The sequence below is a fragment of the Talpa europaea genome (genome assembly GCF_964194135.1).
Source record: "Talpa europaea genome assembly, chromosome: 2".
NCBI classification, from domain to species: domain Eukaryota; kingdom Metazoa; phylum Chordata; class Mammalia; order Eulipotyphla; family Talpidae; genus Talpa; species Talpa europaea.
This window is the reverse complement of record NC_140068.1, coordinates 4,325,166-4,351,177: the sequence shown is the minus strand read 5'-3', so window position 1 is coordinate 4,351,177 and position 26,012 is coordinate 4,325,166. Positions and strand designations below refer to the sequence as shown.

At 42.0% G+C, this 26,012-nt stretch overlaps 1 protein-coding gene across 1 annotated transcript; it reads left to right on the top strand.

Annotated features, from left to right (window-relative positions):
- Window positions 1–7,587: 7,587 nt before the first annotated feature.
- Window positions 7,588–25,929, top strand: WTAP (WT1 associated protein; the record flags this gene model as incomplete). Its single annotated transcript, XM_084229065.1, has 7 exons — window positions 7,588–7,617; window positions 9,530–9,585; window positions 12,942–13,000; window positions 15,377–15,504; window positions 18,654–18,832; window positions 23,920–24,074; window positions 25,346–25,929. 7 exons carry the CDS (start codon window positions 7,588–7,590, stop codon window positions 25,927–25,929), a joined length of 1,191 nt encoding a protein of 396 aa, XP_084085191.1.
- Window positions 25,930–26,012: the final 83 nt, after the last annotated feature.

The window sequence follows — 26,012 nt, the reverse complement described above, 5'->3', positions numbered from 1 at the left end:
AGTTCAGACAACTCTTTCTCCTATTTCTCTCCCCTCCACCTTTCCCCAGCGCCCTCCACAGGTAAGGATCCTGGAGTCTCCAGGGCAGCCTTCCAGGGTTCCACCTGCCAGGGATGTGCCTGGTCAGCCAGCGCCTGGTAATGGGCATTTGGCTGACTCCGAATTTTTGCTACAAGTAACCCTGCAGCTGGTAATACCCGTGATATGTGTTTTCTATTTGTGGAGATTTATTTTCAGGGTTAGTTTAGGATTAGAAATGTAATTGAGGAGCCTCCCTGGTGGCGGAGTGGTTAAAGTTCAGCACCATCAGTGATGGGGGAGTTCAATCCCCGGCCAGGGAGCTACCCACAGGGCACGGCAGACCTCTCCTGTCTCCCGCTGCTCCCCTCAGCAGTGCATTTCAGTAGATGCACCTGTTCTCTTCTGCTCCCCACTCTGTCTCCGGTGAATCCTCTCCCCCCATCTCTGCCCTACACCCCAGCTCTTGCATGCATAAATAAAAATAAATCCTTATGCGAGTGCGCTGGCACTCCGTGGGGCTCCACACAACGGGGCGCACCCTCCGGCCGAGCAGGGCCCTGGGGCGCGCTCCCCGCGCGGGCGAGGACAGGGGCCTCCGCGTGCAGGACCCTCCGCCCCTCCGTGAACGGCCCGTGTTTCTCGTCGTTTCTGGCTCCGTCCCGGGATCCCCGCGGCGCGGGCTGCAAATATTCTCTGTCCCGACCCGAGCGGGGTCCCTGCGCGGGGGCCGCTCCTGCTGGCGCCCCGACAGTCCTCGGGGGCAGTTCTGGGCCCCCCGCGGAGCAGATCACCCGGGGCCCCGGGGAGCCGTCGTGTCAGCGCGGCCCAGGCGGCGTCTACACCGCACGAGCCTGTAACCGGGTCACGAGGCCGCGGGGGGCTCCCCGCGCTCCCCCCACAGCCGGTGTCCCGGAGTCTCACGAAGGCGCGGCCTCTCCCCGCGGCACCTGCTCCGGCTTCGCCCCCGGAGCCCGCGGGCAGCACCCAGGGGAGGAGCGGCGCCCCCAGCCCCGGCCGCCGGCGGCCCGCGCGCCCCAGGAGGCCCCGCCGCCGGCCCGCGGACGCGTCGGGCCGCCGCACCCAGCGCGGCCAACCACGCGCGCCTTCGCCCGGATCCTTCCGCCACAGGCCGCGCCGCCGCCGCAGGTGGCCCGGCGCGCGCGTCCGCCCAGCGCCGCCCAGCGCCGCCCAGCGCGACCCCGCCGCCCTTCCCGTGATCCCCCGCGGCTGACCTCCGACCTCGCGGAGCCCCGCCTTCCGTCTGGCGCCCTCCCGCCCCCACCGCGAGCCGGGGCACCCGCGGCCGCGGCGCAGGCCGCGCAGGCGCAGCTCCTCCCCGAGCGCCTGGAGCCCGGGGTCGGGCGCCTCAGCGCGGACGGCGCCTTCCCTCCCCGCGGCGGGCCCGGAGCGGCGGCCACGGCCGGGGGCGACCCCTCGGTGAGCGGGCCGCGCGCGCGAACATGGCGGGGCGCCGGGCGGCGCGGGGCGGGGCGCGGCGCGGGCGGAGCGGAAGGGGGTGGGGCGGCGCGGCCTCGCTTCCTCCCTCAGCGCCATTTTGTGGCAGCGAGACCCGCAAATAAAGGGGAGCGCCGGGGCTGCGGCGGGAGGAGGAGCGCGGCGGGGCCGGCGGCGGCGCTCGGGCGGCCTGGGCGGCGAGCGGCCTCGGCCTCGGTGACGGGGGCGCCGGCGCGGCCGCCCTGTGGCGAGGTAGGTGCGGGCCGCGCGCCGCGGCCGGGTTCTCCGCTCCCGCGGCAGAGGCGCGGCCGCCCCCGGCGGGGCAGGGCAGGGCGGGCGGGCGGGCCCGGAGGGCGACCCGCGTCCCGGCCCCGCTCCCGGTAGCGCCGCCCCCGCCGCCCGAGGCCGCCCCGCCGCCCTCGCCGGGCCGGGGTCGCCCGGGAGGCGGGGGAGCCACCCCCAGGCCGCCCCCTGGGCGCGTCCGGCGCCGCCTCGGCCTCACCCGCGGCCCCGCGCTCCGGCCGGGAGGCGGGGGAGCCGGCGCCCCGCGGAGCAGCCTCTCCCGCGGCGGCGGCCGGGGCGCCCCTCCCGGAGGGGGCGCGCGTCCTGCGTGGAAGAAATTCTCGAGCGAGGTGCCCCGGGGGGCCCGTGGTTGCTGAGTCTCGCCCGGGAGCCTGCAGGGCTGTTGTTCGTTGATTTTTTTTTTTTTCTTGGTCGTATTTCATCGTGGGAAAGCCCAAGTTCTGCTTTCGATCAAGTCAGTTGCTCCCAGAGGACTGTGCTGAAGCCCGAGATCCCCGAATTCAGAAAGCAAAACACAGAGCCTCCGGCCCGAGGTAGACGGTGCCCGCGGGCTGCAGCCCTTGGACTCGCCTCGCGCCCGGCCCTCCCGCGCCCGGTCTCCGCCGAGGGAGGAGCAGGCGCGGGGCTGTCGTGACACGGCCTTCCCGGATTTTGATTTCTTTAAATTTCGACCATCACGTAGGTTTTCTCTGCCGCACGTACTGGAGACATTTAAAAGCCACCCTGTGGGAAAATCCTCTCAAGATGGCTCGATGTTACTCACTCTTGTCTCTAGGCAGCACCTGACAGCAGGTCGGGAGGCAGTTTGCGTTCCGTGAGGTGGCCGGGGATAAGGTCGACGTTAAAATGCAAGGGTTTGGGTCCGTGTGTATCTCGAGTGCCTCAGATCTTGCCTGGAGTACGCGGAGTGAGCGACTGACCAGGACTGTCATTCTCTCAGCGGGGGGCCTTCGCGAACTCCCCGAGAACTGAAGTGAGATGATGGTTGCGACTTAGCTCATCTAATGCGGAGACTTTTATAATACCTGGAATTTCCGATTCAGTTTGAGTCTTGTTTGCTCAAAATATTTTTAACGGTCAGAAATAAGTTGGCATATGTGATTCAGAAAATCTGTAGTAGTTCTGTGGTGTGGGAATGAGGACTATAGAAATTGTATCTGTGCAGCATGTTACAGTTTTCAGTCTTGTGGGTTTATGGACTAGAATCCCCTCGGAAATGTTTAGCTGTCACAGTCGCTTTTCTGTAACTGCATATCGCTCTTGAAAATGGTTTATGTTAGCGGGTCCTTTAGCAAACCAAAATCCAGCTAGATAATATTTGGCTTTATTTCTTTTATTTACGTTTCCTCGGTTTTCTGCATGTGAGTCTTCCCTGTTACTGTGTTCGTTGTTTTCCCGTGACAGTGTGTCCCACTGCATGCTGAGGTGCTGCCTTGGATTAGAATTCAGTGCAGTGGTAATGTCATAATAATAAATGTTCTCCACCCTTGAGCATGTAGTTGATGGGGTTGACTTTAATCTTTCCTGAAGGCACATTAAAGTTGTCTTTTGTGTTAGTAGCTTATTGAAAAATACTTTGTATCACCTTTCCCAGGCATTTGAGGCGCTGAGATGCACTTGGTGAGCCAGACAGAATTAGTATATCCTCTTTTTGCTGGTTTAGAGGCTGTACCTGAGTTAAAGTGACTTGCTGGCTTTATCTAGCTGTATCACAAGATCACATGACTGATACAAAGAGGCACAACAAGGTATTTTCCTGTTCCTAATTAGTACCTTTTCTACTAAGTATCAAGACTTAAATCAGATTGTTACTTATTTTTAGCAAGATACAAGCTTTCTTACTGAAGTTGCATGGGGTGCTTGCCTCAGAGAGAACTGAGTTGCATGACTTAAGATCGTAATACTCAGCTAGGGCATGTACTAGGAGCTGGGGTGCTAGGCACTCAGCCGACCAAAACTGAACTCCATCATAAGGGAGATGTAGTGGCTCTAACACTCTAAGCGTCAGAGCTCTGTTATCTTGAATTCTCCAAGTGAATAACTGAAACATTTATGTAATTTTAAAACTAATCTTTTTTTTAAAGATTTATTTATTTATACATACAAGAACTGGGGTACAGGCCAGAGGTGTGGGGGTGAGAGGATTCACCAGAGACAGAGTGGGGAGCAGAACAGGCAGATCTACTGAAATACACTGCTGAGGGAAGAAGTGGGCAGGACAGGAGAGGTCTGCTGCCCCATGTGGGTTGCTCCCTGGCTGGGGATGGAACTTGTGCTGCAGTGTCTTCGGAGAGCTTCATGGGTTGCAACTTAACCCTTTGCGCCACCAGGGAGGCCCTATATTAATCGTTTTAAGTGTGATAAAAATGTAGCCAAATTGGCTAATTTTGAATTTTTTTTCTATTTTTCTTCTATTTATGTTTGCATTCTCTACAGTAGGTAAATTTAGTCATCATTGAAGTTGAGTGAGAAAATTATCCCTCTTCATCACTTACTAACTTTTGAGAAGCACTGAATTTGGGGTCTTAGCCCCCCAAACCCCCAGTAATTAATAGCTGCTTTAGCCTGAACTAATCACTTGGTGACTGACTCATTCATTTTCATTGTCTGGAAAATGGGGGGGTAACTTTGAAAAGCTGTGGTTATTAAATAAATGACTCATGGCACTTAGTATACTTTTTCCTTCAAGATTCAGGATTCAGTTTCACTTGACTTTTAATTATTTCAGTCACTCTGTTTTTATAATACAGAATAGGTTGTTCTCAGAACTTGGAATATTCACTGTTTTTATGAACCTAGAATTGACTTTAGATGGCTGTACTTGTCAGTTATACTTCAAAAAAATGCTTTGGGAAATGATAAATTTCGTAGCACATTCATACAACGTAAAAGTGGAAACTGAGAATCAGGTTCTGTGTTGTTGACACTTAAAATTTTAAGCCTGTCCTAATTTGCTTCTCATTCTCCAGGCTTATTAAATCTATATGGAGTATCATGGACTCTCGAGGAAAGATTTTCTTTCATCAGCTAAGGATAAGGGAGGACTTTCTTTTCTGAATGCTTTGAATCTGAAATTGGCTCTCCGCATGTGGAGAAGCGTGTGACTGAGCGTGGACACGTGAAACCATTTGTACTAAATCTCTCTTTATTCCTCACTTCCATTACAGATAAACAAATGTTTTAAATAAAGAAAGCATAAATAGATACCTTCTAAGCAATATGTAATTCAAGTTTATCATCACTCTTTTTTTCCCATAGAAAAACTGGGGTGTAGGCCAGAGGTGCAGGGAGTGGGTGAGAGGATTCACCAGGGACAGAGTGGGGAGCAGAACAGGTGGATTAACTGAAATACACTGCTGAGGGAAGCCGCAGGCAAGACAGAAGTCTGCTGGGCCTTTTGTGGGTCAGCTTCATGGCCAGGGATTGATCTCAGGCCACAGTGGCAATAGCGGTGAGAACCCCTAGGCCACCAGGGAGGGCCCCCCCCCCCCGTGCCCCACCATCACTTTTTTTTTTTTTTAAAGATTTTTATGCATACAAGAACTGGGGTATAGGCCAGAGGTACAGGAGGTAAGATTCACCAGAGACAGAGTGAGGGAGCAGAACAGGCAGATCTACTGAAATACACTGCTGAGGGGAGCAGCGGGTGAGACAGGAGAGGTCTGCTGTGCCATGTGGGTAGCTCCCTGGCCAGGGATGGAACTTATGCTGCAGTGACTGCCAATAGCTTCATAGTGCTGAGACTTAACCCCTTGTGTCACCAGGGAGGCCTGGACACTTCAGTTTTATAACTAAAATAGAGTAGCAAATGGTACCCAGCATCTAGATTAACCATGGACTGTTTAGCCACAGTGATACATTTAGCTATTTTCAGACCCACTCCTAGAACTCTGCCATAGTAACTTTTAAATTTCCATATTCTCTAAATTACAGTGTGGGTGGTCATCTTGGTTGGTTTTTTGAACAAAATTAGATTAATTTAGTTCGCGTTTAAAGATTGTAATAGTAACCAAAAAAGTCACTTGTTCATGCTTCAGTTCATACTGTGTGTACTGCAAGGCATCTAAATCAGAAATATAGTTCTGACTTCTTAGATTTGTTCAGAGATTTGATCAAGACTCAGTCAGCTCAGAATCTTGGGGTTTTACTTGCTACATCCAGTGATAAGATTGTTACCTGAATAGAATGATGCAAATAATTTATAATATCAAAATTCATTTTCCTCCTGAAATATACCAGTATTTTCAATACTGTGTAACTAGTCTGAAACCTAGGATTTGATGATGGTGTCATTGGAATATATAATTTAGAGTTGGGATTTATATGTAATATAAAAAAAGCTATTGGAAGTTATCTCCTTCAAGGAACACTAAATATTCACTAAGGAGTTAAGTACCTTTTTAGATTTCAGTTTTCACTATAGAATTTTGGGTTAAGTTTTTAATAGTTTGGAATTTGTTAGACGTATGTGTAAAATGAGATAGTTAAAAATGGGAGTATTCGTGACTACTTTAGAAGTGATGCTTATGAATAACTTCAAGTTAGCTTGTCTCCTTATCAAATTTGAATATTAGGAAGCAGCAGAAGTGTTTTCAGGATAGGAACTTAATTTGTATATATTGTTACTGTGTGTGCTTTTAAAAAGCAGTACTGGTACTCAGAACTCTGATTCAGTAGTTTAGTGATCATAGAAATTTCATACCAAGTTACTATGTTTCTTAGGTTAGTTACATCTCCCTATCATATAGATTTTTTTTTTTTTTTGTATTTTAAGCCATGTTGCTAAAGGATTTTTTTTACTTTTTATTGTGCGAATTTGTGGTTTAATAACTACTCTTGGCATTCACTATAAAAAGCAGCATTAATACTTCTGATTTTGTTAACCTACTTTTTGCAACAGATTAGATGAATTTTACATAAAATTTTATTATGAAGTACATTATAATTTTACCTCTGAGTTACATGAAATACATATATTCTATTTCTGTGACATGAAATTAATGGTAGGAATGTATTCATTAAAGTATTGGTGTGTGTATTGTATTTCAGATATAAGCATTGTACAGGAGCAGATTATCTCTGCTGATGGTAGTCTTGTCTCAGTGTGACAACGTACCTATAAAAGGAAAGGCCTAGTAACTGGTAATCCTTTCTGCAAAATTCTGTAGTACAGTTGTGAGAAATTACATTTCTCTCAATCCTTTTTTTTTTTTTTAAAGATTTATTTTATTTATTTATACAAGCACTGGGTACAGTCAGAAGCACGGGAGGGTGAAAGAATTCACCAGAGCCAGAGCGGGGAGCAGAGCAGGCAGAAGGACCGAAGTACACCGCTGAGGGGAGCAGCGGGCGGCAGGAGAGGTCTGCGCTCCATGTGGGACCCTCCTCTGGTAGCCGGGGAGCAGCCGGGGATCGAACCGGCGCTGCAGAGGCAGCGGGCAGCTTCGCAACCCAGCGTTCAACCGCTGCGCCACCGGGGAGGCCCTCTCTCAATCCTTTATGGTGACATCAAAAATGACTTTTTTGACAGAAGAACTTTGAAAAATAACAGTAGCAATAATAATACAAGGTCTTAACAAAGGAGAAACTAAGTGTGAAGTATATGGAAACCCTGCAATATCTCTGCAACTTCTGTAAATAAATTATAAAATAAAAAGAATTAAAAAATAAGAATACCTCAATAATATGGCTGTTACTGAGTTAGTAATAAATTGGTCTGATAAAGCCATTATTATTTTTTTTTCCCCCCTATGGTAGCTGGGAGAAAATCAATTGAGTGTCTTTACCCTTTTTTTTCTAGGATTCAAGATGACCAACGAGGAACCTCTTCCCAAAAAGGTAAGTATTTTAAGCAGTTTGGTGAGGGGTAATGCAGGAACTACCTGTATTGTTTGCTTATTTCTCATTCCCTTACCTTAATAATAGTTTTGTGGGCATATAATGTGCTAGATTTTGTATCTTATATGCAATGTTTTTTTAAGAATATAATCAGTTTCTGAAACACTTTATTATAAAGATATGTCCACAGTCTACTATTAGCCTCTGTTACACAGGTATTTCTAGCTGTATAACTACAAATAATATCAAAATAGATTATAAAATTCTCTAAGTTATTTTACCTTTTTTTCTGGATTATGAAGGGAACGTCATTGTAATATGAAATCACTTCTGTATTTTTTAAGAGGCCATATATACCTGTTAGTTCTTAAATACTTTCTACTCTAAAGTTTTGTTTTCTAGTCTCAATTTTCCCTTTTCTACATCCCTGCATTAATTCAGTTTAGTCACTGTTACATACACACACACAAGGACTACAAAAGAAATAACATTGTTTCTAAGAGGATTTGTAATCGTTCAGAAAAGTAGAATACATGTTTACTACCCAGTAAAAATTTTGTTAAATTTAGATACAGTATTAATGAAAATTTGTCTTAAGATTTAAAGTCAAATTACCTTTAAGGAAAAAAAAATTGTACTTTAATCATCTGAAAATTACTGTGTGCTTTCTATTAAGATTTTCGCTACATTTTAGTAAAATGATTTTCCCTCTTACATTTTATGATAGTACTTGTTCCTGATCATGATATAAATTTAAAATACTTTTGAAAGGAAAAACGTTTTTAAGTAGCATAAGGAAAACTAATGGAGTTTAAATTTTATACTAATACAGGAGCAGCATTTCACCTTTCAGTTAATTTGGTGTAGGAAAAACATTTACTATTTCTCAATTTACAAAGCAGTTTTATCTAGCTGGAATATTATGCCCCCCTTTTTAACAACAGTTTTTTACTTAGGAATAATTATAGCTTGAAAGCAGGTTCTGTGCACGCTTCACAGCCTCCTTCAATGTTAAAATGTTGCATAACTCTCAGACACCTTGTATAACAGTATAACCAAGGACTTGACATTAGTACAATCCACAGGGTCTATCCAGATTTTACAGATTATGTGTGCAGTGTGTATGTGTGTCTAGCTCTATGCAGTCTTACCATGTGAAGCTTTCTCTACCCATCACCATAACCAGAATGGGTAACTCAGACCTCCCCATGGGCCACCCCTATACTGCTCCTTTATGGCCACATCCATCCCCTCTCCATCCATCCCAACCCTTCACAATCACTGTAATTAGTCTCTTTCTATAATTATGTGAATTAGTGGTGTTACCGCTTTTTTTTATTCAACCGTTCTAACTGTGTAGTGATAGCTCATTGGTGTTTTAATTTACATTTACATAATCATGTCCACATAAAAGGTAACAACTTTTTAAATTTTTTTCCAATAAATTCAGATTTAAAAAAATCGTGCTGAGCCATTTCAGTCTCAGCTTTGAAGTTTTTTTTTGAAATTTTATTCATTTGTGCATACAAGAACTGGGGTGCAGGCCAGAGACTGGGGGGGACACAACAGGCAGATGACCGAAAACACTGCTGAGGTGAGCAGCAGGTGAAACAGGAGAGGTCTGCTGTGCCATGTGGGTTAGCTCTTTGGCCAGGGATCAAACTCAAGCCGCAGTAGCTGGTGCTAGCTTGATGGTGCTGAGACTTTAACTCCTGCGCCACCGGGGTGCTCAGAGCTACTTTGAAAAGGAGGGGCTTTGTTTGTCTTCAGTAGTAAGGGGATTCCAAATAAAAACTCGCAAACTTGTGATTCTGTCTTCATTAAAACTACAAAGAGTATGAGTGCCAGTAGTACTTAATATTTAAAAGTTTTAGGAGGGGTACTCAGTTTGTCTTTCAATTCTTCTCTACAGGTTCGACTGAGTGAAACAGACTTCAAAGTTATGGCACGAGATGAGTTAATTCTAAGGTAAAATGTACTTTCATTAAAAAATAGAGGTTTCTGTAGAACATATTGTGATTCTAATGTTTGTCATGTCACTTTTTTTTTTTTTTAAGATTTATTTATGCATACAATAGCTGGGATACAGGCCAGAGGCTCAGGGAATGAAAGGATTCACCAGAGACAGAGTGGGGAATGGAATAGGCAGACTGACTGAAATACACTGCTGAGGGGAGCAGCGGGGAGACAGGAGAGGTCTCCTGTGCCAGTGGGTATCTCCCTGGCCCGGGATCGAACTGGTGCTGCAGTGGCTGCCAGTAGCTTCATAGTTTGAGTCTTAATCCCTTGCGGCACCACGGAGGCCCCTCAGATAGTGTTTTAATGTTAACTATCCTCAAATCATTTAATATGCTTTTTGAACATATTTCCTCTGGCCTGTCTCTTCATTATGTCAGTATAGAGGAGTGCATAACACTAAAGAACAAAATCACTCGTGTGGGTAGTGTCTAGACTTAATAAGCAACCTGAATTTTTTATTTTTAAAGATTTATTTATGCATACAAGAACTGGGGTGTTAAGCCAGAGGTGCAGGGGGTGAGAGTATTCATCAGAGACAGAGTGGGGAACAGAACAGACAAACTGACGGAAATACACTGCTGAGGGGAGCAGCAGGCGAGTCAGGAGAGATCTGCTGCGCCATGTGAGTAGCTCCCTGGTTGACCGGGGATCAAACTCATGCTGCAAAGGCTGTGGACAGCTTCACAGTGCTGTGCATAACCCTTTGCGCCACCAGGAAGGCCCCAACCTGAATTTATTTTTAACATGCAGAGAATTTGTATTTGTCAATAAATGCTTTTTCAAAAGCAGATTGTCAGGTATAGCATTATAGTATTTGAGTGTAAGGAATCAAAGTGTAATCACAAGTTTTGTTTTTTATAACTATGTATTTTCTGTATTCTCTTACTATGGTGGTTAAGGTTTTTACACGATAACTTTCAAATTAAAAATGGGCATTTTTCAGGGCAGCATTTGCAAGGTCATTAAACTTTTGTCTAGAAGTTTCAAAATATTTTTTTACTTATTTTTAAAAAGAATTATTTATTTATACGAGCACTGGGTACAGTCAGAAGAACGGGAGGGTGAGAGAATTTGCCAGAGCGGGGAACAGGACAGGCAGACTGATGAAACACACTGCTGAGGGGAGCAGCAGGTGTGGCAGGAGAGGTCTGCGTGCCATGTGGGACCCTCACCGGCGGCCGGGGATCACACAGGCGCTGCAGAGGCTGCGGGCAACTTTGCAGCCCAGCGCTCAACTGCTGCGCCACCAGGGGAGGCCCCCCAATTTTTTTTTTTATTTGAAGAGCTTAGTAAATTCAGCAGCCAGGTAGCAGCCCTTCTGCCCACCTGAGCCTATACAGGTGCTTTACTTCGTTGACCTTCTCCCTTTGCAAAGGGGCAAAGGCAGCTCTCCTTCCAGGGCTGCCCACCTATGACTATGCATCCCTGTCTTTTAGCAGACTCCTCTCTTTTGGAGCAGCTCTTTTGCCCACTGTGTTTATTCAGGTCTCCTTTATTCTCTCCCTTTTTTATAATAAACCCACCCTTTTGGATATAAATATAATAATTCATCAGGCAAGAAGTAGAGGGGAGAAAAAGTATGTTTTAAGACAGACACAGATGACATCTTTCACTGTTTGCTAGAGTGTGTTGTGGGCACTCTTTTAACTTCCTTTGCTATAATCTCACAAAAGGGGCAGTTTTCCATAGCTTGCCTTTATTTCCCAGCACATGCAATTTATATCTTTAGTATGCTAAAAAAACACACTTATCATCCTAAGGTAGACACTGTGTGTTACCACTGAAGTGTTGGTGGTGTTTTTATGCCACCGATACAGTACATTTCTTGCCTTTTAGCCTTAGATAATTGCTCTGGTGCCGATGTGCAATCTTTAACCATAATGGGATAAAAGTACTGTAATCTTAATGTTGAAGTCATGGTAGCAATTTTTTAATTCAGGTTACCTTCAAAATTTTTAAATCATACGCAGTTTATATTGGTGAGCTTAGTTTAACTTCTTCCTCTGAGAAATTCTAACTTGACTTTTAGGTATTTCCCACCCACCTCCACCCCGTCATTAAATCTCGGTGATTTTTTTTTTAATCAACTACTTAATTTAATTGATCTGTTTTCTGCTCTCTTGCTACAGATTTTCTTGATTGAAGTTCTATGGTTGTCTAAAAATTGAATGAATGTCCTATGTGTGTTCTAAGTTGTATTCTTATAAAAATAGGAATGTACTTGACTGAATTGTAATCTTTATTAGCTTTAAGAAGAGTAGATTGAAAGCCTGGCTACACAGCATAGCAGTCGTTTGGGCAAGTTCTTGTCATTAGCAGTTTTTTAACTGTAGGACTGGAGAAAGTCTTGTTTTTCATCTGCAATAATTGCCAAGAGCAGTTCATAAGTTTTATTTATTTTTTTAAAGATTTATTTATTTATTATTTATACAAGCACTGGGTACAGTCAGAAGCGCGGAAGAGTAAGAAAATTCACCAGAGCCAGAGCGGGGAGCAGAGCAAGCAGAAGGACCGAAACACACTGCTGACGGGAGCAGCGGGTGGCAGGAGAGGTCTGCGCGCCATGTGGGACCCTCCTCTGGTGGCTGGGGAGCAGCCGGGGATCGAACTGGCGCTGCAGAGGCTGTGAGCAGCTTCGCAACCCAGCGCTCAACCGCTGTGCCTGGGGAGGCCCAGTTCATAAGTTTTATATTTTGAGGATAGAAGAATTATGAAAAACGCTCCCCTCATACTTTGATAACAATGGCATTTATGGGAATTGTTTGCCAATTAGAGATGGTATGAAAATATAATCTTGACAAATAGGACATTGTTTCCTCCTCTTTACATGCAAAAGTTGTATTATTTTGAGATATTCAGTGATATGCACAAGAGCCAAGATGAGACTCCTCAGTCCCATATAATTAGGCACATTTCTTGCATGTCTTTTGTTTGCAGTGGCATAAAAAAGAGGTTTTCATTTGGCTTCTATCCTCCAGGCATTGTACTTGGTATCAATGATATAAAGTCCACTGTGGTGTGCGATCTGACCCAGTGGAGCACACTTAGTATATTTTCAGTCGAGAACACTTTCCTGTGTATTTTCTTTCTCTTAGTCCTATTAACTAAATGGAATATTGAAGCGACTAATGTACGGTTGGTTAAACTAGAGGTAAAATCGATCTTGGTATGAAAGAGACCCTAAAAATTTGCCAGCGGAATTCTCAATGTTAAGTTTATGAGTTTATGAATGTGTTTTTTCCTGCTGTATTTAATAAAAGCAATTTCAGTGTAACAACTAATATATAAATTTATTTCTGTATTAGATGGAAACAGTACGAAGCCTACGTGCAAGCTCTGGAGGGCAAGTACACGGATCTTAACTGTAAGTTGGAGTTCTGGCTTCCCGAGCACGATATGAGTGTCTCCTCTTAGATTGTTACAGAAACAGGGTATTGATTTTACTAAGGAACTGTAACTTTCATTCAAGCGTTTGTGACTAAACAACTATGTCCAAGCACTGGGGCTCAGAAATAGATGTAAGAGACATCTCTTCTGAGGCATTCAGTCATTGGGGGGAACCAACATGTGATCATACAGGGCATGACTTACAGCAGAATTATCTGCAGTATTCTGGGAACGTCAGTAAGGAACTTAGAGCCACTTTATCAACTTTTTTGATCTGTCCTGACTGCGTTTACAGAGGAACTTGAATGAAGCATGAGTCATCATTCTAGAAGCGGTGCACCCAGCAATACATTTGAGAGCTTAAATACTTAAACATTTCTCAAAATCTGCTAAAAATAACACTGCCAAAAGTTTATACGTTCAAAACATATCTTTGTCACTTTTCACTGAGTTAGAACAGCTTAACTATTTGAGTATAAAATCCATTACTGTTTTCCAGAAAACTTAATGCCCCGAAATTTCAGCTTCAATCCACAGAAGAATATGATGAAAGCTAAAAGTAGTGATTGACTCTGCAATTATTGTCATGTATATATTGAATATATACACATAGTGTATATGTATATATATTTGAATATATACATTTGAATACTGTATGCAAATCATGGTATTTTTCCTGTGTCATTGGGAACAGATTAGACTATAAAAACATATTTCCCCCTTAGTTTTGGTTGTGAACCACTGTAGCACAGCTGCCTGTGGCACACATGATTAAAATATACTTCCTTGTTAGAAAGTAGTTGTTATAAAGTTAAGACAGAAAGTTTAAAAAAAAAAATTTTTTTTAAATAATAAATTTTATTTTTATATTCCCCATACAATTGCAACCCCCTCATTCTGACCCCAATCCCTCCCCTCCCGCCCCCCACCCCCCACCCCCCAAAAAGTATCTCTGGTTCATAGTTTTTTGTTGATTTTGATTTTCACTTTCTTATAGTTATTCATTTTCCTGGTCCCTTATTTAAGTTTTCTAGATTCTTGCTATGAGTGAGACCATCCGGTATTTTTCTTTTTCTTTCTGGCTTATTTCGCTGAGCATGATCCCTTCCAGTGCCATCCATGTTGCTGCAAATTGCATGTGTTTATCTTTTTTGAATGCTGAGTAATATTCCATGGTGTATATGGACCACATCTTCTTGATCCAGTCATCTATTTTGGGGCATTTGGGCTGTTTCCAAAGCTTAGCTATTGTAAACAGTGCTGCTATAAACATAGGGGTGCAGGGGTGCAGGTGTTCTTTGGAATTGATATTTCTGTGTCCTTTGGGTAAATACCTAGGAGTGGAATTGCTGGATCATATGGAAGCTCTATGTTTAGTAGGTCCAGAAATCTCCACACAGCTCTCCATAGTGGTTGGACCAGTTTGCGCTCCCACCAGCAATGCAGGAGAGTTCCTTTTTCTCCACACCCTCGCCAACATTTGTTGTTGCTTGTTTTTTTAATATGTGCCATTCTCACTGGTGTAAGATGGTATCTCATGGTGGTTTGGTTTGCATTTCCCTGATTACAAGTGATGTTGAACATTTTTCATATGCCTGTTGGCCATTTGTATTTCCTCTTCAGGGAAGTTTCTTTTTAGCTCTTCTACCCACTTAAAAAAAATTTTTTTTAATGAAGTACTTTATTGGTTTGATTAGAAGAATTGGGGTGTATGCCAGAGATTGCAAGGGTTGAGAGGATTCACCAGAGACAGAGTGGGGAGCAGAACAGGCAGATCTGCTGAAACACACTGCTGAGAGGAGCAGCTGGTGAGACAGGAGAGGTCTGCTGCGCCATGTGGGTCTGTTCCCTTGTCAGGGATCAAACTCAGGCCATAGCGGTGACAGTGCTTACACTAACCCTTAGGCCACCAGGGAGGCCTCAGGAACTAAGACTTTATTCTTGATTTTTTTTTTTTTTAAGATTTTACTTATACAATAACCGGGGTATAGGCCAGATGTGCGGGAGGGTGAGAGGATTCACCAGAGACAGAGAAGGGAACAGAACAGGCAGATGAAATACACTGCTGAGGGGAGCAGTGGGCGAGACAGGAGAGGTCTGCTTCGCCGTGTGGGTTCTTGCTGGCCGGCCAGGATCAAACCCGTGCTGCAGAGGCTGCAGACAGCTGCACAGTGTGGCGCTCAACCACCTGCACCACCAGGGAGGCCCTATTCTTGATTTTTTTTTTTTTTTAATGAAATGTTTTATTCTGACTTGTTACCCTTGACAAAGACAGCCAAAACTTTGCTCTGTTGGTTCAAATTGAGCTTAAAATTATATTTCCTGTTTTGCATTTATTTTTCTTTATCATCAGCTAATGATGTAACTGGCTTAAGGGAGTCTGAAGAAAAACTGAAGCAACAACAGCAAGAGTCTGCGCGCAGGGAAAACATCCTTGTAATGCGACTAGCAACAAAGGAGCAAGAGATGCAAGAATGCACTGTAAGTCTTCCCAGGCCTCAGTCTTTCTCATGAGTTGGTTTTCAATCCGCAGCACTATGTATGTTAGTACTAATGCAAATGTTATGCTCTTTGTGTAAATACGGATGCACATTTGTTATTGTAGATACACTTGAGGTGAAAATATACTGAAAGTCAAATTTTGGTAGGTAACTACATCATTTACATTTAAAATGTTTTTGTGTGTGGCTACAGAGTCCAAAGTTTTGAGATAATCTCTAAAATTTCCATGGTTTATTTAGTATATTGATTCCAGATACCTTTCGATGGCTTTATATCTGAGCTTACGAGGTGCATTTGCTTTTTATTCCTTCTTTGTCTGAGAAAGCCATCTGACTCGTTTCTCCTGTGTTCTCTTTATTATCCCTTCTTCCATAAAACTAATTTTTAGTACCCACAACTTTTATATTTCCCTTAATCACTATATGTTTTCATTTGTACTATTTGCCTTGTCTCTATAGATCTAGTGATATTTGATCATTTCCTGGTTAAACGTAGACTCAGTTTTAGGCTGTCTTTGATAGTCTTAGTCCATTCCTTGTAGTGTTTGTATATATGTTAAACACAATAGTGACAGCTCTCTCCCTGTTGTTCCTGATGTTAAAATCTGAAACTATCTTTGGTTCTTCTGTGAAATCTCCATTCATTAGGTGCATGTTTATTAAAATCTGATGTGAGTCAATATTCTGGTCACTATAGGGGGACACACTCCTTGCCGTCTCTCACCAATAAATTCTTCAGAGCTTAGCCTTAATACTTTTTTTTCCCCCAAAGATTTATTTATTTATGCATATAAGAACTGGGGTGTAAGCCAGAAGTGCAGGTGGTTAGAGAATTCACCAGAGATAGTGGGGAGCAGAACAGGTAGATCTACTGAAATACACTGCTGAGGGGAACAGGGGGCAAGGCAGGAGAGGTCTGCTGTGCCATGTGGGTTGCTCCTTGGCCTGGGATTGAACTCATGCTTCAGTGGCTGCAGATAGCTTGATAGTGCTGTCTTTAATCCCTGTACCACCAGAGAGGCCCTGGCATGGTACTTTTACTTCCTATGCACAGTGTCCACATTTTCACAAAAGTTTTTATTCCTTCACTAAAAGATTTTTTCATATTTGCTGAGGAAAAGAGTAGTGTCTGTTATTTTCTCTTCCTTCTCATTACTCTTATCAGTTTACTTTTCACCTTTACTACCACTGATGCTTTTCTTCAAGGTCAATAGTAAATGTTTTCTCTCAATACACCATTGCTTTCTGTATTTCAGCTACTGACATTTTAACATTTGGCTTTTTTTTTTTTTTTTAAACCCGTGGACAATTGATTCAAAGAATCCTCACCAACAGTTTGAATGTAAATTCTTTTCTGTGTTGCCCCTACCCTGCCAATCTAAAAAATTTTTTCTGCTCTTGTGATTTTCATATCAAATGGAGTAGCCACCACTTCTCAGGTGCCTACTTTCAAACCTAATTCTCTTTTCCTTGTTCTGATATTCATAATCGTAGATTTTATCACTTACTCATGTAAAAGCTTTAGGTGTCACTGTTTGCATGCCACTCTTCTAAGTGTTTGTGCATGCAGAGGGTGAGTCTTACCTTCAGGGTGCTAATACTTGGTAGATGGATGATGCCTGTGGTGCTCTTTTAACACCAGTGAGTTTTAAATTCTTTCTCTCCTTCAGTCCTAGGAGACTTTGTAACTCAGGAACTTCTTACCACTTGCTAGGCAGTGTAGCTGTCAAGTCTCCTCTGTGATTTTCCAGCTATCATATATACACTGGTAGTTTTGATGATCTCATGCCTGTTCTTTGATCATGCCTTTGGTGATGTTCCATCACCCCTTTTTCTTCTCGGGCTAGGTTATTTCAACTAGAACCTATAATTTCCAGCCACATTTTTTGTATAGTTCTTTGTACAGGCCAATTGCACAACTCACTGACTGTTCTTTCAGCCAGAATACAGGGCAAGATGTTGCAGAAAGGGCAGCTGAAGGGGAAAAAAAACCACACAAGGAAAAAGGGCAAGGTTATATGTAGCAGTTCACACTGTAAACCTGCCGTTGTTACTCTATTAGCATTGGAGAAGCGTTGTCTTCACTAGTGCTGGGGTATGTGGTATATACCATCTGACATGCCTTCCTGTTAAAAGTATCTTAGTGACTGGTCTTATGATGAATAAGTAGGTATACATTTTTAAGATGTTACTTTTAAAAATACCCCTATGTGAAATAAGAATTGTATTGCTTGCTCAGGAAAGTTTCCAATTTATGGTAGAAATGAGCTACTTATGAAATGTTAACTTAAGTCCTTTTTACATTTGCGTGTGCAGCAAGATCTTGGTGCATTTTATGCTAATGAACTGTATTTCAAACTTTAGAAATTTTTTTAATGCTATTAAGTAGCATGGAGTCAGTGGAAGGTTTCCGGTGTAAGTAGATGGGTTCTGGGACGGTGGGAAGGTCATAGGCTGAATTCAGGAGATTGAGAGAATTCTTCTCCCAGTTCTGGTACTATGTCCGTGGAGAGTTTCGCTGAATTACAAATACGCAGTTTGGACTAGATCAGTCACCTACCAGCTTTATATTTCTGTGATCCAGATTTACTCAAAAGGGAAAAAATGAGCATACACTTTATTTTGGCTTTAAGGAGCTATTTATAAAGTTGTAATGTCAGCTTGTGTAATTATAACTAACGTGTATTTTTAAACTTAAAAATGCAAATGTATTTTTAATTATAATCTTGTGCCTGGCATATTTTTAGGGGACTTGTGCATAGGATAATTTTGATAGCCCAAATTTGAGCTAGTAAACTGAGTACCTCAATAGTACACTTTCATAATTAGTATTTTGAACTTGGCTTTTTTCCTTCCCCAGTGGGTGTCAACATTTTTAGTAAACAGAACAGATTTTTTCAAAGGTTCCACATATGGAAATATAATCAAGTGGCTTTAATTCCTACAGGGATAACCTTAAATAGTTTTTAATTTGTTCTTTTTCCCTAGAGGGTTTTAGGATGGGGTCAGAGAGGCACCTTAATAAACAAGTTGGTAAATCTAGGGAACAAAAGGAATTTTCTGCCCCACCTTTTTATCATGGATGTTTTCCTTTGAGTTGGTAGTAATTATTTCTTTTGCTCTGCACAGACTCAAATCCAGTACCTCAAGCAAGTCCAACAGCCCAGTGTCGCCCAACTGAGATCAACAATGGTAGACCCAGCCATCAATTTGTTTTTCCTAAAAATGAAAGGTGAACTGGAACAGACTAAAGACAAACTGGAACAAGCCCAAAATGAACTGAGTGCCTGGAAGTTTACGCCTGATAGGTAAACAAATCATACTCCCCAGTCAAGACTTCCCTCACAGTCCCACTACGAGAAAACTGTGGTGGGACAGCCAAGTACTCGTTTCCACACCAAGACTCAGACTTTTTGAGCCAAAAAAGCCACATTCTTAAACTGTTCAGCTTGTAATGGTTAATGTAAAACTTACCAGATGAACCTTGTGTTTCAGCTTTTTTCTCTTCCCCCTCCCCTTGCTTCAGAGGCCTGATGGCGTCGGACTATTCCGAAGAAGTGGCCACCTCCGAAAATTTCCCTTCTAGAACATGTAGACACTTGAGAAATGTTTATTTGAAGAAAATAGAGGGAGAAACAGAAGTCTTAAGTCTGTGGCACACTGTGTCTTCAGACAGTTTGGAGGAATGAAAACCTAGAGATTTAAAATCATGAATTGAACATGTAAAATTCCAGTAAAATGTAAAAATGGAATATGCATCGCTCTTAACCTTGAGCATAGTGACTTAGAGACACTGTATATCAGTTTTGCCAATAAGACTGTGGACTTCGTGATTGTTGTTGAACTTCTGGGTCAAAACTCAAATGAGGTGAATTTTGCCTTTAAAGGTTTATTTGCTAAGAACCAACTCAGTAGTTATGAGAGAATTCAAATAATAGACATCAGTACACATAGTTCATATATTTAACCATTTCTTTTGGGGCTCTATATTACTGAGCCTTAAATCAATGTGGTTTTAATCAATGGTTTGTTCTTTGAATGGTTGCTAATACTGTAGATGCACTTACTGAGGACTGTACAAACATGAAGGTGTGGTATCAAACTTGAGGTTTAAACTGTGTGAAGCATTATAAACATTCATTTCACGACCAGATTGTATAAGGATATTGGCTGTGATGGGACTCACTGCATTAATTTTTTTTAGTAGTAAAACTTACTGAACCCCCATTCCATTCAACAGGCACATGTTCCAAGAGAATTGTCTTTGATATTCATGGGGGAATGTGGTCCTTCATTGTATTTGGCCTTTTGTATTGCACTCTTGATATTAAATTAAATGTGCCTTGAAATAGTTGGGGTTTTTTTTGTTTTGGGCTTTTTTTAAGTTCAAGGAATGCTATGATGGTTTTGTTGTACTTTTAACATTTTGATTTGGGGGGGGCCTGTGGAGAGCAGATTGATTTTGGGGAAATTTGCTGTGCTCTTCAAGAGAAGAGGAAGGCTCTGTGTCTCATTTTTTAAAAGACTTTTTTTTCCAGCTGGCATAAAAGACAAGGAGACTTGACTCTTGCTACTTTTTGACACTTTGTCCCAAGATATTGCAGTAGAAATTAATGTGGGACAGCCTCACAGGGTGCCGCCCAGAAGATTGGGGAAATATGTATTGGAGCTGTGGGCTGGCCTCAGTGAGACATTTTGTGAATTGAAGACAAAGCTGTAGTGATCATATCTAGCAGATTCATTTGATCATTTAGATAAATGAGGCATTTTCTTCATGCTTCCATCCAATCCTGGAGGTGAATTTTTTTCGTCATTCTATAAGTCACCAATTCGAATATTCACTTGGTGATAATGGAGTCTAAGATGAGTGGAAGATAAAGTTCCAGATTGTCCCAACGGTTAAGTGCAGTTTTAACAAGGGTGACTTAAGTTCTCTCTTAATCATTCAAATCAATTGTAAGTATCTTGTATGTTTGTGCTTTAGGGAACTGATTGTGGGGCAGAGGGTGGGTTGAACCAGAAGTGGTTTGTGTGACGTTCAAAAAATCCGCTTCTAAAATTCTCACAATTTGTGAGGGTTGGTGGTGGGTAAGTAAATAACCAAATTTGTTTGAAAATAGGTTATTGTGCCCAAGTTAGTAAGACTTTTGTATATATTTGAAGATGCTATATAAGGTCACAATAGAAATAAATGACCAACAAATTTTTAGTAGGTCAAGAAATAATTCTGGAGTAAATATTGGAATATATGCTCAAATTTTGCTAGAATTCTTCTTTGCTGCTTAGATAATGCTTTTGGGAAGGGGGGGGTGTATGGGTTTTTCTTAATCATTGTTAATTTTTTTTTTTCCATAAAAAATTACAACAAAAAATCGAGATGAAAGAGTCACTCCTGGATATGATCTTGCCTTCTTCATTCAGGCACAATAACCACTATTAAATTTCTTGGTTATAAGGATAATTCCTATGCATGTATAGTCATTTTTTATATATTGTTTTTGGATTTTTTTTAATGTCACCATTATATATTCAGGTGATTTGCAGCTTCACCCCACTTTATACCTGGGCACTTTTTAATAGTTATTTAATTTCATTTTTTAAATGGTTATAAGATGCTTCCAATGTACTAGTCATAATTTATTTTGATGTCCTATAAATGGATTTTTATTCCATTAAAATTAGCCTTACATAGTATGTCCAGTACTATAAATAACTTCATTTATACCTGGTACTATAACTACACCATTAATTTGAAAGAACTAGTGCTCAGTCAGTGGTACAAGTACACTAGCATTTGGTAAATAATTTGTTTAAAATCTGATGATCCTAATCTGGCAGATAGTTACATGTTTGCATTATTTTGATAAGTAACATAAATTTTTTGTTGTTGTTTTTACTTTCCTACTCTTTTAATTTTGAAGACGAAAGATTCCCTGAATTATCTTCTTTACTTTGGTTAAAATATTTCATACACGTGACACTATTTTAAACTGTTCATTCAGAAGGATATATTTTAAGTATCTTGACAATTTTCACTTTGCTTTTAATCACCTAATTGAACACCTCCAATATAGCCTGTTTCCCTTCCCCTTGATAACAAGGCAGTGTATGGTGTTATTAACTTTATTTAAACCATTTCTTATGTATATATTTTGTGGATTATTTGATTTTAGGAATGGGTCCGTGTTTTTGTTTTAATTTTTCAAAAACCTGTTCTAAAGAGAGTTACTTGTGATTGAATTCTTTTATTTACTTTTTTTTGTGATATGATACAGATCATAAGTAACAAAATGAATGTTTAAGGAATAGCAGTTTTGTCAAGATGTTTCAACAATTACTAATTTTAGAAGTGATAGGATTATTTTAGATCATGAGTTATGATTATGAATCATTTTAAATTATATTTTATGTGAGGTTGTCAGATCACTAATGTGTTGATTTCATAGTTGTCTGTTTTTTCTAATCTTTGTTAAATTCATGAGAGATTTTTCAGATTAGTTGGAAAACACTGGTGCTTTATATCATTCAAGAAAATAAAGTTATGGTACATAGGCTGTGAAATGAGAGGAATGCCACTATCTTTGATAGCGGTGCCTATTCTTAATTCCTCATTTGATGTCCAAACTCTAGTTGAGTGGAAGTCTGAAGGTACTAACGGAAGGAAAATAAGGTCTGTCCTATAGTGGCAGTGAACAAGGGAACAGTTGCCATGTAAGGAATCAACCCTCATCCTGGGCTTGCTGGTGGCTTCCCCAGGTTCCTTTGAGCAAAGAGAAGCTGTTTTTACTGTACCACAGATTTGTGAAGGGAAGTAAATTATAAACTTCTGCTTAAAAGATTGAGAATCAGTTTACAAAGTGCTCTCATTTAAAAAGTTTTAGGGCTTGGGCCTCCCCGGTGGCGCAGCGGTTGAGCGCTGGGTTGCGAAGCTGCCCGCGGCCTCTGCGGCGCCGGTTCGATCCCCGGCTGCTCCCAGGCCACTGGAGGAGGGTCCCACATGGTGCGCAGACCTCTCCTGCCACCCGCTGCTCCCCTCAGCAGTGTACTTCGGTCCTTCTGTCTGCTCTGCTCCCTGCTCTGGCTCTGGTGAATTCTCTCACCCTCCCGCGCTTCTGACTGTACCCAGTGCATGTATAAACAAAACAAACAAACAAACCAGCAAACAAATAAAGCATGCCTCTATTAAAAAAAAAAAAAAAAAAAAAGTTTTAGGGCTTGATAGGATTTAGATGCATTCTGAATCAGACAAGGGGAAGCCCCACTAAAAGAAGAAAAAAGGAAAGTACTTAATGACAAAAATTTTTAATTCCCTGTCCAAGTCAGAGAGGTATATTCTTCAATCAGAGCCCCTTAACCCTTTGCACTCTGAACCATTTTACGATATTTTGATTTAATTTCTTGTACCATTTCAAGATAAAACTTCAGAGAAACATGCATGTCTCAAAAAGTTGCGTTGAAATGACCTCAATTCCCTGTAATTACTAATAAATTGCAATGTCCCCTGAGAGGGGACATCCGAGTGATATGCTAGAATTCCGATGTCCCCTGAGAGGGGACAGTGGAGTGCATAGGGTTAAAAGTGATCATTTCCATTATTGCTGATGCTAAAGAAAAGGCAGAAAAGTTTTCTGAGAGATTACTTTGTGATTACTTTTAAGTTACGGTGTGTGTGCATGTAGATTGATAGTATGATACACTAGCACGTGGTAAATAATTTGTTTAAAGCAAGTCCCAGATTTAAAAGACAGCTCAGACATGTATTTTATATCCATATGCACACACACATAAAGAAGTTAAATGAGAACTTAATGAATAAAAGCAATCTTTAGGCTCTTTATTAGGCTTTTTTTTAAATGCTCTTTGAAAACAGTTATTTAATATGCCTTAAGCTAGTAGATGTTCTTGTAAAAACTGCCTTTAAGAGGTATCCTTACTGAATGTTTTTCTAGCAAAAATAAATAGAAGTACAGTTTGTCGTCTATCAAGTATTTTAAAGGAGCGTATGGTTGTCATTGCATTTATCTTTCCGAGAACTTTCCATGAAGCTAAGCACCTTAGTGTTTTGTTAATATGGGTGTATCTTAAGTATGTGTTAAGTAGCTAATTTTGAAGTTCAAAGGTTGGGATGAAAATAGATTTCAGAATCATTGTAATAACACTAGAAAGCTGCCATTTTGGTGCTTTTGTTTTGGGTTTGCTTTTGCTGATGGATTGGCAGAATTCTGAAATGCAGAAGTTGGGCCTGTTTCAGAACAGGAGATGGTAATTGAAGGGAGGTACCTACTGTGACCTAGTTCTGTATATGTTACATCTATCATTGTAATAATTGCAAGCAGATAAGGTTTGTAAGAGAGTTTTGTCTTCATTTTGTGATGGATGACTTTTTCCTTTGCAGCCAAACAGGCAAAAAGTTAATGGCGAAGTGTCGAATGCTAATCCAGGAGAATCAAGAACTTGGAAGGCAGCTGTCCCAGGGACGTATTGCACAACTTGAAGCTGAGTTGGCTTTACAGAAGAAGTATAGTGAGGAGCTTAAAAGCAGTCAGGATGGTAAGGGGTCCTTTGAAAAGTTTGGTTAACTTTGCACTGGCTTTTAAAAAAACTGCCAGGCATGAATAGTATAGGTCATATTCTGTACATGCTGCTATCTGCCTATAGCTCTAGTTGAGTTGGCAACCAAAGCCATTTCATTTAGTGGCGTTTTCTCCCATTCTCCTAATAGTTTACAGATTTCCATTTTTAGTTTTTCATTGTGGGATTTGGTTAAAGATAGAAAAGTTGTGTTATTAAGGTATTACATAGGCCTCCAAATTTATATTCAGTTTTAAAGGGGAGAATATCTTCATTTAACTACTTCCTCTGTGTAAGACTTTAAGTATTTGGCTATTTTCAGTCGTCTAAAAAACACGTTTGTACTTGTTAAGGTCCTATGTAGTGTATACAGTCTAATGCTAAAATTTGCTAAGACCAAAAGAACATAATTCTCAGCTGCCATCTTTCTTGGGGGGCAAGTATAGGTACATCAATGCTGTTTGGTGAACCCTTCATGTGGAAGGTTAGTAGTTAATAAGGAAAATTTTAAATTGAGAATTCGTACATATATAACAGTTAATCGCAAAGAAGCATATCTTTAAAACTACCTTTCATAGCAGTGTTTCTCAGCTCTTACCATTTGTAAACTTCGGTAAATGGGAGATTTTGAAAGATTTTTTTTCCCCGCCTCTAGTGCTTTTGTAGGACTTACTGGACATGTATTTTTATCAGTTTCCAAGAGTTTTCTGTTTTGTTCTTGAAAGTATAATAGTCCTTGGCTACAACATAGCCCTTTGTGGAGTGTTAGTATAGATTGGTCACCTGTTCCCTAGAGGTTCATCCAGCTGAAGAGCTGAGAGTTTCACCACCAGCCTTATCCACACAAAGGTAAACAGTATGCCCTTTTGGAGTGTTAGTATAGATTGGTCACCTGTTCCCTAGAGGTTAATCCAGCTGAAGAGCTGAGAAAAGGCTTTCGTCACCAGCCTTGTCCACACAAAGGTAAACAATGTGCTGAGGATGTTGTGGGCTGTATTCAGTCATATATGACCAGATGAATTTACACGAACCCAAATTGGTTGCCTTAATCTATTTTTAACTATTTTATCCCCCAAAACAACTCCTTGTAACTATTTCAAAAATTCCAAGCAAAACTTCAAAATACCCTGTGTTGTGATTTTAGAATTGCAAACTTTTATGATTGCCTGGCTTTGTTCCAGCCACTAAGGAATAGTTTTACATATGTTATAAAAGATAATAAAGTAGGTTTGACTCTTCCCTTTGCACAGAACTGAATGACTTCATCATTCAACTTGACGAAGAAGTGGAGGGAATGCAGAGCACCATTCTCGTTCTTCAGCAACAGCTGAAGGAGACACGCCAGCAGTTGGCGCAGTACCAGCAGCAGCAGTCTCAAGCCTCCGCCCCAAGTACCAGCAGGACTACATCTTCTGAGCCTGTAGGACAGGCGGAGGCCACAGGAAAAGACTGCAGTCGACTGGCCAACGGACCAAGTAACGGCAGCTCCTCCCGGCAGAGGACGTCTGGGTCTGGATTTCACAGGGAGGGGGACGCCCACGAGGATGACTTTCCTTCTTCTCCAGGGAATGGTAATCAGGCCTCCCACAGCTCGGAGGAGAGAACTGGCAGAGGAGGTGTTAGTTACATAAACCCACTCAGTGCGGGGTATGAAAGCGTAGACTCTCCCACGGGCAGTGAAAACTCTCTCACACACCACTCAAATGACACAGACTCCAGCCATGACCCGCAGGAGGAGAAGACGGTGAGTGGGAAAGGTGACCGAACTGCGGGTTCCCGCCACGCGCAGAATGGCTTGGACTCAAGTGTAAATGTACAGGGTTCGGTTTTGTAATATTTTTCCAGCAGATTTTTATACAGTGTCGTTGAATTTGGGAGAGGAGACTGTCGGCGAAGTAGCGCATACTTTGTCACTCT